Source organism: Malaclemys terrapin, chromosome 3 (assembly GCF_027887155.1).
Source record: "Malaclemys terrapin pileata isolate rMalTer1 chromosome 3, rMalTer1.hap1, whole genome shotgun sequence".
Classification (NCBI taxonomy): domain Eukaryota; kingdom Metazoa; phylum Chordata; order Testudines; family Emydidae; genus Malaclemys; species Malaclemys terrapin.
In genome coordinates this window covers 192809034-192822492 of record NC_071507.1, presented here as the reverse complement: position 1 = coordinate 192822492, position 13459 = coordinate 192809034, and the positions used below count along the sequence as shown (strand labels likewise).

At 44.1% G+C, this 13459-nt stretch overlaps 1 protein-coding gene and 1 long non-coding RNA gene across 7 annotated transcripts in view; one reads left to right on the top strand and one right to left on the bottom strand.

The window, feature by feature from the left end:
* LOC128834536 (24-hydroxycholesterol 7-alpha-hydroxylase-like) overlaps nucleotides 1–13459 on the bottom strand; it is a 74352-nt gene that overhangs the window by 18139 nt on the left and 42754 nt on the right. For all 4 annotated transcript variants that reach the window (XM_054023423.1, XM_054023421.1, XM_054023422.1 and 1 more), the window contains one exon: nucleotides 8724–8814. In XM_054023423.1, the coding sequence (XP_053879398.1) occupies nucleotides 8724–8814 (91 nt within the window). The remainder of the gene's footprint in view (nucleotides 1–8723; nucleotides 8815–13459) is intronic.
* Nucleotides 658–6491, top strand: LOC128834537 (uncharacterized). Of its 3 annotated transcripts, XR_008444445.1 has the most exons (3): nucleotides 658–1432; nucleotides 3266–3322; nucleotides 3911–6491. It is a non-coding gene; the product is annotated as an uncharacterized LOC128834537 (long non-coding RNA). The 3 variants fall into 3 exon arrangements; XR_008444446.1 differs by lacking the exon at nucleotides 3266–3322; XR_008444444.1 differs by lacking the exon at nucleotides 658–1432 and having other exon boundaries at nucleotides 2505–3322.

Below are 13459 nucleotides of genomic sequence, written 5' to 3'. Positions count from 1 at the left end.
AGTGTCGGAGGAGGACTGTCCGTGGGGCCGTCTGTCCCTGTTGGGCTCACGCCATCCGAACTTATTGACTGTGCAGCAAGGTCAGATGCTGAGCGGCGTAATAGGGGAATTGTTTGCCGCCCCCTGTATGCATATGCTAGGTGCATAGGGTTTGCACCTGTGTTGAGGGGTTGTTACCGCCTCAGGAGGGGTTTTTACCGCCTCAAGTGATGCATCGAGGTACTTGAATAGTACCTGGAGGTACTTGGGAATAGTACCTGGAATAAGGCCTTGGTGTGTGTGTGTGTGTGTGTGTGTGTGTGTGTGTGTGTGTGTACACCAGTGTGAATTGAGTGTTACCGGAAGACGCCCAGAGTACTCTGCGAAGTCTTTTGGCTCGTGACCAGAACTACTCTAACGCAAGCCCGGTAACTAGAGGATCTTTTAGGAGATCCGACCCACGGTGGGCTAACTCGGCCTGGCATCGTCCGGCGAGGAGGCTACCTGGGTCTAGGAGTGTGTGAACCCATCTTCCCTCCCCCTTTTCCTCTCTGTGTGAGCCAGTGACAGTCTGATCATCTCACTGGATGTAACAGAGTAAGCGGCGCCGTCTCTCTGAGACTAGCCGACGCTCTTTGCTGAAGGGAGGTGTAGGAGGGTCGTGGCCATCCTTGTTAGTCTCTCCTGTGTGAATACCCTGTAGGGAGAGATCCTTAGTTTATGTGCCGCTAGCGCGGACAGGGCATCCTCCTCCCTGTGTGTGTGATTGGAAAATGGGTGGGGGACAGTCTAAGGATTCCCTCTCACCCACTAAGGGTACCCCAGCTTATTTCATGTACGTACATTATGGTACTAAAACCTGCAGGTATTTAGAGAATTGAAATCATTACACGCGTGAAAAATTCATCTAAACAATGCCCACTAGAAGGTACCTTCAATCTAGATAAGATCATACATCTCAGAGGAGCTTTTAATCACCAAAAAGCCTCTGACACACAATGGGAGCAATTTGTCTATTGAGGAAAGGAACGGGTTAATTTGAAATTCAGCTTGGTCCAGAGATAAAGAGAAAGTTAATCTGCGTTCAAGGTCAAGAATCAATGCAGACCAGGCTAAGTACAAAGAAAAACTGCTTTCGGCCCCAGCTGACTGTGAAAAAATATAGACATAGTCAAACCAAAGGCAATACAAGTTACAGTGCTGAGATTACATTTGCAAAGCTTAACTGTCCAGTGAGATCCAACAGTCTGCCTTTGCGACCCTGGAGCCGGCGTGGTTTGGGGATGCTGAAGAAGCCACAGGCAGCCGGCCTGGACTGGAATCACTGAAAAGACGCCCCAGGAGACCTCAGGGTGTAAAAGAACTGCCCTCCCAAGAGAGGAAGCAAGTTGGAGATTGCACAGCACCTTCTCTGAACGTTATACACAGACGTGGCCAGTCTGGACGTACGTGTGTGAGTATGAAAGTGTGCCTACTCTCAGCCGCAGTAAGTCTGAGAACTGGAGAGGGATTTAGCATTCCTCTTTCCACCCCGGCTGACCGGGAAGGGTGTCAGGTGGATCTACCCCAGTCGTAGCAGGACTGGGCAATAGAGAAGTTGGAGAAAAGGGAAGAGTTGTTTACTTGATAACTAGAATTGAGCAATTAAGAGCATAGATCATTAACCAGGCAGCAACTCAAACTTACGCCCAGGGCATGTTGCAAGCCTTGAGACAGGACTTCCAGGCAGAAAAGGAAGCACTGGCTAAGCAAGTACCGGTCCTTCAGGGACTTGTCAGAATTTAACCATTTGTGTTTGCATATGCTGTAAGAGCAGTGTGTTTGCCACAAGAGAAAATTGAATAGTTAAATGCCAATGGGTCATGCGTTTTGCCCAAGTGGCAAGCCTCACAAGGGAGGACTCGGGTAGCCTTGTGAGTAAGAATGTTTAAGAGAAGAGACCAGGAAGGGTGGGGGCTAGTTGAGAAGCCCACCCTCCTATCTAAATTGGTAGTGAAAAAGCTGGTGCCCATGGAAGGGACGGTTCAGCGAGAAAAGCAGGATCGGGCCCAAGCGGGCAGGCAATAGATAGAGAGATTGGAGAACAGGTTGGAAACTTTGAGGGCATAGTGGAAGGAAAGGAGTAAGTAATTATAAGCATGGGGATTTCAAATTCCCAGGATAATAATTGAAATGGTAAAATGTGTGTAAGACAGAGTCTTTGTACCAAGGTGCAAGGCTCTCCTTTCTTCTGCTGAATAAAGCAACTCTTCCTTATCCCTGTCTGGCTGTTATTGGCTCTCAGCTAGGTGGACCTGATATTTTGGTGACAGTTACTGGCAACTCCGGTTAATGAATTTCTGTCTTATACATTTAGGTGTTAGGTGTGTGGACGGAACTGAGCCTCTCATTTGTAATTCCTCAGAGTGGAAGCCATCGCGTGCAATGAAGCTCTGAGGTTGAATTGGGATCCTTCTGTCCCGTCCCCTGTAGCGGTCAGTATTAGTAGAAATTCCTGTAATAGGATCCTATTAGGTCATAATTCCCTCTGTTCTGTGTAATTCTCTGTTAGAGTATCAGCAGGCAGATGGGTGGGTCTCTGGTAAAACCCTCTAAGGATAGCCCTTTGAATTATATGTTAAGTAAATGGCTTTTACCCAGTGTTCAGGAAAGAATAAAGATTTGAATTTGTTTTGGGGTAACAAAATAGCAGATAAAAGATCTGGTAAAAAGGAGAGAGAAGGACAGTGCCCCTGGCTCTGTGTGGTCGAGCTGTCACTTTACTAGGGGTGCATGGAGATTTTGTAAGCACAAAAGAAACAGTTATACCTTGTGTAGAAATTGATGTGGCTAGTGTTGTGGAAATTGAATTGTGGAGAGGATGTGCATTTTCCCCAGAACATGTGCAGTGTATATTGTAGCAGAGGTAAAAGAAATGCAAACCTACCAATATAGGTTGTGTTGTCTCTTTTCAGATCACTGGGTGTTTGAAAGCAGGAGTTAGAAGTAAAAGGCAATCAAAAGTCTGGGAAAGTTAATTGTGACCCTTTTTACATAAGAATTTTTAAGCTGTGGATAGCTTTGGATCTGGAAGCAAGCCAGAAAGCATCTGTATTAATGCAATTTTCTAACTAATAAGGTAGAAGCCACTGAAACCTGGGCTGCCTATGAAACAAATACAAGGAAATATGGGGTAATTCCTCTGTTTTGCCTAAAATCAACAAGAGTATGTGTGTATATAAAGGAAATATTTTAAGCAATGACTGAGTGCCCAGAAGGGGTAGACCTCTGTTCTTTTGTCTTTCAGATCATCAGAGAAAACGGATGCCAGCTGAACAGCATTCAATGTACCATGCATTTACTGGTACAATAGGAATTATTTTTGTGTTCTTTGTCCTGTCTTGTGGTGTTTGTCTTGTGGCCAGAATTGTTGGGTTTAATATTTTCATAAGACAGTCTAGTTCAAAATTAAATAGAAGGGTTAAATCAAAAAGCAGATACGTGTTTTTATTCAACTTGGAAAATGTGATATACTAAAGTCTAATACAGTTGCTTAAGTAAGAAAAAGAAACTTCATTGGCCAGATTTTTTTAATTGAAAAAAATTGTTGTTAAAATTTGCATACCAACAGTCTTTGGAAGCAAGGACATGGAAGGTTAACCCACTCCCCATATTGCCCATGGGATCTTTCTGGCTACCTCAGATTTCTAGCCAGAGGGCTGGGGAGGGAGGAAAGCTATTGGACACCTGAGGTTGTACCGAGTGGACTCCTCAAAAGTGGGTGTGCTTGTCCTGGTTTGTTGGTCCAAAGCTCTGTAATAAAGTTATTTTACTGGAAGGGTGTACATGGCATACATTGAATAATAAGACTAATGTACTGTATAATGGCAATGTGTATGTGTTCATTGTTGAGAAAAGGTGTATGAGTGAAGAGTGGAAGTTTCCTTTGTAGGTTAAAAGAAGCCAAGAAGGGGAGAAGGAAAAAGAACAGAACGAGTTAACTGAGGAAAAATAGCTAGCAAGCTCAGTCCAAAGATAAGATGCTGGCACCATCCAAGGACACTGCCCACAGCTAAGACTTGGCTGATAGCCAAGAAAAGGGGGGCCTGAATGTGCCCAAGCAACTATGAGATCTGCAAAACACTGCCAGGCATTAATGAAATGTGTTAGGTTTCTTTTCTCACAGATAAAAGAAGTGCTACCCAAAGACCCTAGCAGCCCTGCCATTCATTGAAACAAGGAGACTGAGTCTACGTAAAGTCCATCAACGAAAGACTGCTTTGGCTCCACACTGGAAAGGCCCTTTCCAAGTCCTGTTAACCACCACCACTATGAAGTGCCAAGGACTACCTGCCTGGACCCATGCTTCTCACTGTAAAAAGACCCCTCCATCTCGGGAGGACTCTCCGACTGATAAGCCTATTTCTCCTTCTAGCTCTGCTGTGTCTTCTGGACAGCAGGAAAAAGAAAGAAAGAAAAAAAAAAGACAAGGTGAAGTGCTAGTAACCTCTCCCTTGTCCACTGACAGACCTACTGTGCCTCTGGATTTTTCTAGAAGAAGCAAAACCATTACAGGGTGATGTGCTAGTAACCTCTCCCCTGTATGATGCTAAACCACACTGTTTCAGGAAAAGAGAAGAAGGAACACTTACTTCATTGAAACCACAAAGTCCAGGGATTCCTGACTACAAGAGACATTAAGAACTGACCCTGGTGAAGAAACAAAGAATTATACACTGGCAGGAAGAAACTTGTGGGACCCATGCTTGGGAACGTGGTATTGATTGGATTTTGGGGTTTATTCTACAGGCTGCGCCCTGTGTTTTGGATAAGTCCTTCAGCATGTATTGCCCTCCCTAATTGGATTTTAAATGATAAGTACCAAAGGCACCTTGTTGCCATTGCCCCTGCCATCTCCTCCATTACACTATTACCCCTGTAACACATCCAAATACAGACAATGCCATATATTTGATAAAACCAATGACTAAGGCCTTCACACTTTAGTGATTTATTTAAATATTGTTTGAAAAAATATATTTTTAAGGTTCAGGATATCCCATATAAGCGAACAATTGAATGGATCAGTGGAGATAAAAGTATATGATATCACTACCAGTGAACCCCAAGAATTTATAATTGTTCACAGGGGGCTGCCATTAGATTAGCACAACAGAGGGCTTGGGTTATTTCCTCTAGAAAGAAGAGAGACTTGACCGGATCCCTTTGGGATGGGGCCAATAATGCAGCAGCAGTTTGGAATATTTTTAAGAACCAAGAACATGATGAGAAATTGGGGCAACTAGAGAAGGCCATTGGCCTTGTTTCTGGAGCACAACTAACCCAGGTACAGGCTGGAGTTGGTGTGTTACATGTTATTTCCGCCCTTAGTTCAATGACCCAGAAGTTGCTGACAGAGATGGTATTGAATATCACTGAGGCTGGGAAGGCATTGCAGTGGGATCTAGCATGCTCAGAAATTCAGGATTTCCTGAATGACCAGCTAATGGCCATTCGGAATGATCTAGAGCATCAGGCTTGGCCCACTGCCCTTACAGACACATCAGGAGTACCATCTGATCTGTGGCCATGGAGACACACTTGGAAACTTTCTGGGTGGAAGTGTGGACGTTCTCAGTGCTCCTTCCAAACATATGGACCGGTTCAGGGGGTGTGGGCTCCCACATACCGAATCCTGCCAGGTCCATGGGAGAGGTTGCATGTGGGATTGGGTAATTCACCGAGACATCTGGGAAATTAGACCTCCTGGTATGCCCAATCGATTTTTAGTCAGTGCTCCTGGGATTACATCTGACATTTGGATGGGGTTAGGGAGTCAATGGACATTTTGGCCGTTACAACCCCCACAGCTTCAGTGTATCCGTAAACTGAAGCCAGGAGAAGTTGTTACTCTTCATGACTACGTTTGCTAGGAGGGTAGGGGACAAGGAACTACCCTGACAGGACACTTATTTTTTTAAGCTAATGATAGCTGTGTGTATGTTAAAGCCACCATATTGCAAGACATACATTTTAATCTCATTACCACTGCAGGCAATCATATTATTTACTGGCCTGCAGATAGAATTTTGCAAGTAGTCCTTAGGTTCCAGATACCCTTTAATTGGACTAGTTTAGTACCTGATAGATTTCAAAATTTGCTTTCACTGTTACCAGAGGTTCAGAAAATCTCTGAAGTACAAGGGCAAATTCACATGCTTCAAAATATGTATCAAGTTAAAAAGTATGCCTTTCAGACAGCTTATAGAGTATCCACCTTATGTACTAAGTATGATGTATTGTGTTATATGACTAAGATTGTACAACAACCCCATCATATTATTGCTATGGGAATCTTATTGCTTGTGTTGTGCAGGAGTATGTTATTGTTGTTGTAAAGGACGTAATAATAGTAATACCTTTCATGTCCATGCTCATCATGCATTGTCATTACATCCAATCAAAACCCCTAAGGTTGAAGCATCTGATGTAGAATCTGAATTCCGAGATTTAATGCAAATAGAGATTTGAAAATGTTTGTTGTACTAGTAGTACAAAAGGGGGGGTTGTGGAAGCAGAGAAAGAACTGACAGGAAGGGGATGCAATGCATGACAGTTCGTTAGCAAGAGTTAGGCTAACTGTAACCCTAATAACGCGAGATTTGTAGAAGCGAGGAATGTGTGAGGCAAGTGGGAAAGAACTGTGTGAGAAGTTGCTGCGACCTTGTGTAGATAATATGGAATGTAGACTAAGAGTCTACATTAGTGAGCAAAACAAGATATCAGAATGACCTATGTATAAACAAAATGCAACTGTTGCTCATTATTGTCTGTAACAAAAGGTATAAATGCTTGCTGTAATTGTTTACCTGTTGAGAGACCTGTTCAGCTCTCCCTCTGCACATGTGAGAGTTAATAAAGCATCTGACTTGCTGTACCAAAACAAATAGTGAGAACTCAGTTTTTCTCCGACAACACTAACCTCCTTTGTAAAGCGCTTTGAGATCTGCCGATAAAAAGTGTTATAGAAGGTATTATTGCTGTGCAGAATCTCACTGAACCTATTTTTAAAACCCATTAAATTCACAGAACTTTTAATTTGTTCCATTCCTTACTGCCTAATCACATGACCCTGTTATCTGTGTGATTCTGCTTCCCTACTCTTTTATTGTATCTGTGTTATGACCATGACTTGCTGTGTCACACTGAATTTAGATGGCATGCTCTTTGGGGCAGCAGCTTTGACTTGTTCTGTGGGGCATCCAAGCACAATTTTGGGCACTAAAATAGTAATAATAATTAGAATCATAGAATATCAGGGTTGGAAGGGCCCTCAGGAGGTCATCTGGTTCAACCCCCTGCTCAAAGCAGGACCAATCCCCAACTAAATCATCCCAGCCAGGGCTTTGTCAAGCCGACCTTAAAAACCTCTAAGGAAGGAGATTCCACCACCTCCCTAGGTAACCCATTCCAGTGCTTCACCACCCTCCTAGTGAAAAAGTTTTTCCTAATATCCAACCTAAACCTCCTCCACTGGCACTTCAGTCCTCACCCTGTTCTTTATTTGATTTCATTAGGTTTGTTGTATGTTCACAGAGTCCATTGTAAGACAATAGATACTTGAGTAAGTTTATACATCTTACTTTTACATACTATGTTAGGCTCACTGATTCTCAGGACAGTTTTAAAAATGTAAGCAGTTTATAAGGTGTCTATTGAAGGCTATGAAGCACTCTGCAGGAATGACAACATGAGATGATAAAACATCTAAAAAGGAAAGGCAGCCAGACCAAATGCAGAGCAAGGCAACATCACTGAAATACTCCGTGTCCCAATGGCATACAATAACCTTCAGGAAAACCAGCCATCCACAAAGGTTCCCATTGGGCACACACAAAAAATGGGGAGAGACTTTGGCAAATGTTAAATAAATCAAACATGATAGGGGCCATAAATGGTTCACAGTAAACAGACCAAAACAAGTAGGACTTGCAGCATGCCCTGATTGCAGCCAACAAAGAACACAGGTAGACCTCCAATACAAGGGAGTCCACAAGAAAATTTCCTTCACTAGGAAAAGTCCTGCTTTCCAGTCCTAAGTGAGTCAATGGAAGCAAGATCAAAGCAGTCTCAGCCCAAATACAATAGGGACACAAGGAATTTGCCTTCAAGAATGAGCACAGCCATTACAGGCAGATCTGTCCACCCTTCCATTGACTTGAGAAGAAGGAGTGAGTAGTGCTTCCTAAAAGATATATGATCATATATTAAACATGGGGCTTGGAGCCAGGAAGTCCTGAATTCTCTCCCTTTCTCTGGCACTGGCCTTAATAATGTTTTAAACATTATTTCCAGAAGTAACTCCACTGAAGTGAATGGAGTATAACAGTTTGAAACAGCTTTGAAGTCAGAATCAAGCCTTGTTCCTTTGACAAGAAAACCCTTAGAAGATATGAGAGATTTGACCCAAATGCTAGGCCTGAGCCTGAAGAGCAAGTCCGTAGATCCTTGCTGAGTTCTTCCATAATTTTTATTTATTTATTGCATTGACATCAACAGGTAGTTTTGCTTGAGTAAGGAATGAGCAAATCCTGAGTAAAGATCTCAGGGTTTGGTCAGTTATTATTTGTATTGCAGTTATGCCTAGTAACCCCAGTCATGGAGCCGGACCCCAATGGGCTTGGCACTGTACAAATTCAGAACAAATTGTTATTTTTTAAATGTATGTTCTAGAATACTACAGTCATTTATTTCTAGTTTATTACCTGCTTTGCCAAAAACAGAAACGATGTCCTCCATGATCTTCTTGTAAATAGAAGTGTGGGATAGTATAAATGCCAGGGTCCAAAATGCCACCTAAAGAAAGAGACTGAAAGAAGTTACCTCAGAAATATAGAGCTGTATTAAAACTTGTAAAAGTCTCAGGTCATAAGAACAGGCTAGAGACACACCTATCTGGGGTGATCTAGGTATACTTAGGGGGCTGGGACCCGACCTCTCAAGGTCTCATCCAGTCCCACATCTGTCCCGAAGCTCAAGTCCAGATCCAAACCACCCTAAGTTTTAAGGGGTATTTGGAGTGGGCCCCTTCCTCATGGAAAGCAGATGAGGATGACACTGTAAAACAATGTGTGACTTCTACTGATTCACGATGGACATGGAGAGTATGCGAAGGAGTTTCAAAAACTGCTAAGTGGTCTGAGAGATTGCCAAAGGCCCTGGGATAATGAGCCTGAGTCTCATCCCACTTACACCGTTGTCAGATGGAAGTGGCTATTAAAGTCAGTGGAAAGCCAGTGCAAGAGAGAGTCAGGTGATTAGCGAGAATATAATGCTGAAATGCATTTGCAAACCAATGAGTTGGAATTCAAGTTTTAAATGCAGGGAAGGGCAAAACTGTTGGGCATGCAAAACACAGGAGCACCTGTCTCATATTAAAAAGCTTTCCTTTTACAAAATGAATGTTTGTGCACAGTTACCTAATTCCTTTTGTGGGTGTGTGATGACCTGGGGTTACTGCGGTGTACCCCCTTTCAGTTAGGAGTGGCACCACACTTCCCTTCACCTAGCTTATAAACAAGCCCATACAAATCTTTTTATCAAAGAGCACACCCTTTTCAAGGGTCACATTTATTATATTAACAAGAGCCATCACCCTAAGTAGGAGCTCACTCAGGCTATGACTGCACTACCACTTATGTTGGTATAACTTACGTCGATCAGGGGTGTGAATAAGCCACCCCTCTGAGTGACGTAAGTTACTCCGACCTAAGCGCCAGTGTGGACAGCGCTATGTCGGCAGGAGAGCGTCTTCCACTGACATAGCTACGATCGCTGGGGATGGATTAATTAAGCCGACGGGAGAGCTCTATCCCAACAGCTTAGAGCAGCTACACTAGGGAGCTTACAGAGGTGCAGCTGCATCAGTGTAGCTGCTCCACTGTAAGCTCTCTAGTGTAGCCATAGCCACAAATACACCTGGGGACGTTCATCATCTCAGGCTTAGTCCAACTAGTGATCTCTGTTTCCTTCCTTCATGAGACTCTTCTTTCCTGCATCTGTAACCAGCCTGTTTGTGGAACCCTTCCCAGTTCCTTCTCTAGGGGCAAAATTAAGTTGACCTAATTTATGTTAACGTACAGCCACTGCAGTAATTAAATCCCTTTTGCATGTCCACACTATGCTATTTGGGTCGCCGGTGTGCATCCTCACCAAGAGCGCTTGCACCGGCTTAACTGTCAGTGTGGGGCATTGTGGGCTGGCTTCTGAAAGGCAGCAACAGTCGATGTAAGCAACGCAGTGTCTACACTGACACTGCATTGACCTAACTATATTGACCTGCGCGCTATGCCTCTCGGGGAGGTGGAGGTATTAAGTTGGTAGAGTGGGTGAGTTGCATCGGTGGATGCTGCATTGTAGTGTAGATGCTTACAGAGTTAGATCAACATATAAGATGCTTTATATCGATCTAACTCTGTAGAGTAGACTAGGCCTAGATTATTCCTTTTCAGTCTTTCCCTAAGCTCTCCTCCTTGGAGTGTGGCTGCATTAATTTAGCCTCTCACTCTGTCCCCTTAAACAGGTTTCTTCTCTGGAGTTGGGTCCTGTTAATTAAATTGTCTTGTACACAGCTCTCCCCCCTGCAGCTGAGTTGTGGGCTAGTCTGTTGTAAGGCCTTTGCCAGCTGCTCCCTCAGCTGCCCCCTTCTCCTTAATTAGCCTTCAGGGCACTCAGCAGGCCAGCGTTTCTCTGCTGATATCCCCGGCCTTTACCCTGGAAGGAATAGGCAGTATATATGCTAGTCCCCTCTCCCAGCTCATTCCCCATTGGGTTGGCTGAGAGAGGAATCTTGGCTCACCCTCTCTGCAAAACTCCTGGCCCAGGGTACTTAAAGGTACAGTGATGGAATTTTCTCCCCGGCACCAATCCTTCCTGGGAGCTGTTCTATTAATTTAGATGGAATATATTGGCCAAAGGTATAAACATAACCCAGTCACTGTACAACATTAAACAGTGCTAAATAAGGTCCAGGGTTTGGTATATAGAGACCTAAGCCTGCTTAACACCATGGCAAACATGCCATTAAAAATCTTTTTAATGTTTGATTAGAGATATGGAGAAAAGCAAAAACAGTTCAAGCACTAGAAATGTAAAATATGGAGTAAGACTGTCATTTTAACAACATTTCTCGTTCCCTTTAGCTGCAGAGAGTTTTAGGAGGAAAAGCGCACTTGTTTGTCAATCTCTTAGATGATAATAATTGTCCTTTTGGGTAAAAGCAAAGAAGTTAGTTGGGATGGGCTGGAGCTGCTGTTGAGTCCGATCCCGTTTCATCTCAGCTGGTGTTTAGGATTCAGTCAGAGCTGGCAGGGCTGGCAATGTCATCTGGATCCCTCTCTCTGGCCTGGTCGGGTCAGGACACCTCTCAGGATCACAAAGGCCTGGGGTCCCAGGAAACAGTGGGGATGAAGCTAACTCCAATAGTCTGCATCTGTTCTTACATCTTCTTTCTCCCGCCAAAGCCTTTCTTTAAGGACCAAAAGGCAGTGGCTGGAATAACCCATCCCCTCATTATTTTGTCTGCCAGTTAGGCCCAATATCCAACATACAAGTTTTGGTTCATTAATTTCCAGTTCCACACCTTCTGTTTTCACCAAGGTGGACTTCAACATAATCCTTGAATCATATCAGCGTGGCCTTTTTTCATCTGGACTAATTTAGTCTGTCTGGTTCCTTTGCACCTGTTTATAATATTTCTTATTGAAAGAACTAGAGCTACTTTCCACCAACATTTATTATAGGTTACTGTAACAGCTTATGAACTTTCATACACATTTACAATTGAGCCTATACTTATGGTAAATTTGTAGGTCCAATTATCACAACAGACTGCACCCCTTAGGTCTCTCCATGTCCCCCCTAGGTCCATATTTTATATATATTAGCTGTGGCATTTCATTGGAACTGCTTCAGTACAGACTGGAATAGAGAAGGACTCAAAGAGCCGACCCCATAGAGATGGGACCAACGCTAGAAGAAGATAGAAGAGGTAGAACTTTTCAAACCCTTAAAAGGCAATGCCACAGGGTGGACTGGATTGACCACTAGGCACCACTGCCTTTAAGGGGCAGACTACCCCATCACAGGGTGTAAATGCATTTTGTGGGAACAATGCTTGTACCCAGCTGTGAAAATCTGCCTCTAATAAAAGTTCAGATGAGAAGCTGACAAAAGATTAAGGGCCAGACTGTGAACTCTTGTTGCTATTGTTGACCAGTTACTAACCGGACTAATTCCAATGATTTCCATGGGTCTACTTGGTTGGGTGAGTAACCCTAAAAGTGGGAGTAAGAGAGCTCACAGTCCTGGTAAAATTCAGTCTCCTCCTCTGCTGAATACTTACACATTCCTCTTAAATGAGCCTTTTCCTGTTTCTACTTTAAACTATAAAAGAATCTGTGAAATACACAGTGCCTACATTCACTCTTTAATTTCAGATACCCAGGCGTTAAAATGAATTAGTATGCCATATGCTTTGCATGCAATTAGGTACCAAACTCCTACTAATGCCTATAAGATAGGTAAGCGTAATAACCTAATAAGGAAAAGCTCTGTATAGCACAAAAGCTTGTCTTTCTCACCAACAGAAGTTGTTCCCATAAAAGATACTACCTCACCCACCTTGTCTCTCTAATACGGGAGCAGGGCCGTGGCTCTGGGTGGGGAGGGGCAGGGGGATGCGGACAGGCTGGGGGCTGGTGCAGGGCTGGGAGTGGAGCCGTGCCGAGGCTGGGGCCAGGGCCAGGCGCAGGGCCGGCCGGCAGCCGGGGACGTGGCTGGGGGCAGGACCGGAGCAGAGCTGGAGGCGGGGAGGGGCTGGGTGGCACTTCCTGCCCGCGCCCCATGGGGGCAGGCCCGGGCCCCATCGTGCCCCCCCCGGACATTCCTCCATGCCCCCCTTGGGGGGAGCGTCCCACACTTCAGGGACCTCTGCTCTAATATCCTGGGACCGACATGGCTAAAATAACCCTGGATATAATAATCTGCAGAGCATTATTCTAGTAAGTCATATCTGTATGGCAGTGTCATCAAAGAAAAGTTTTAACTACCTGCAAAACAAAGTGAATTTGTGGATATGAAGTTTTAACTGATTATGCATGGAGTTAAAAATAAAGTAGTTTATACTTTATGAGGAGAAAATCCCCTTTAGTATGAAATCAAAAGCAGCGCTACTTCAAACCTAGAAGCATCTCTTCCCTTGCTGATTAAGCAGAAAGTCTGGTCTACATACAGATTTTGTACAGGTATCTATCTCAGCTGGGGGTGAGATTTATTTATTGATATAGTTATATAACCTTTCTGCCCATCTAAGTTGGCAGCAACAAGGGCCGGGTTCTGTATCTAGGGGTTCCGTTTCAATAACACAATGCAAAACCGGCTCGAGCCCCCACCCAGTGACCTGGGACAATTACATACCACCCCCTGGGTGCCTCTAAGAGGC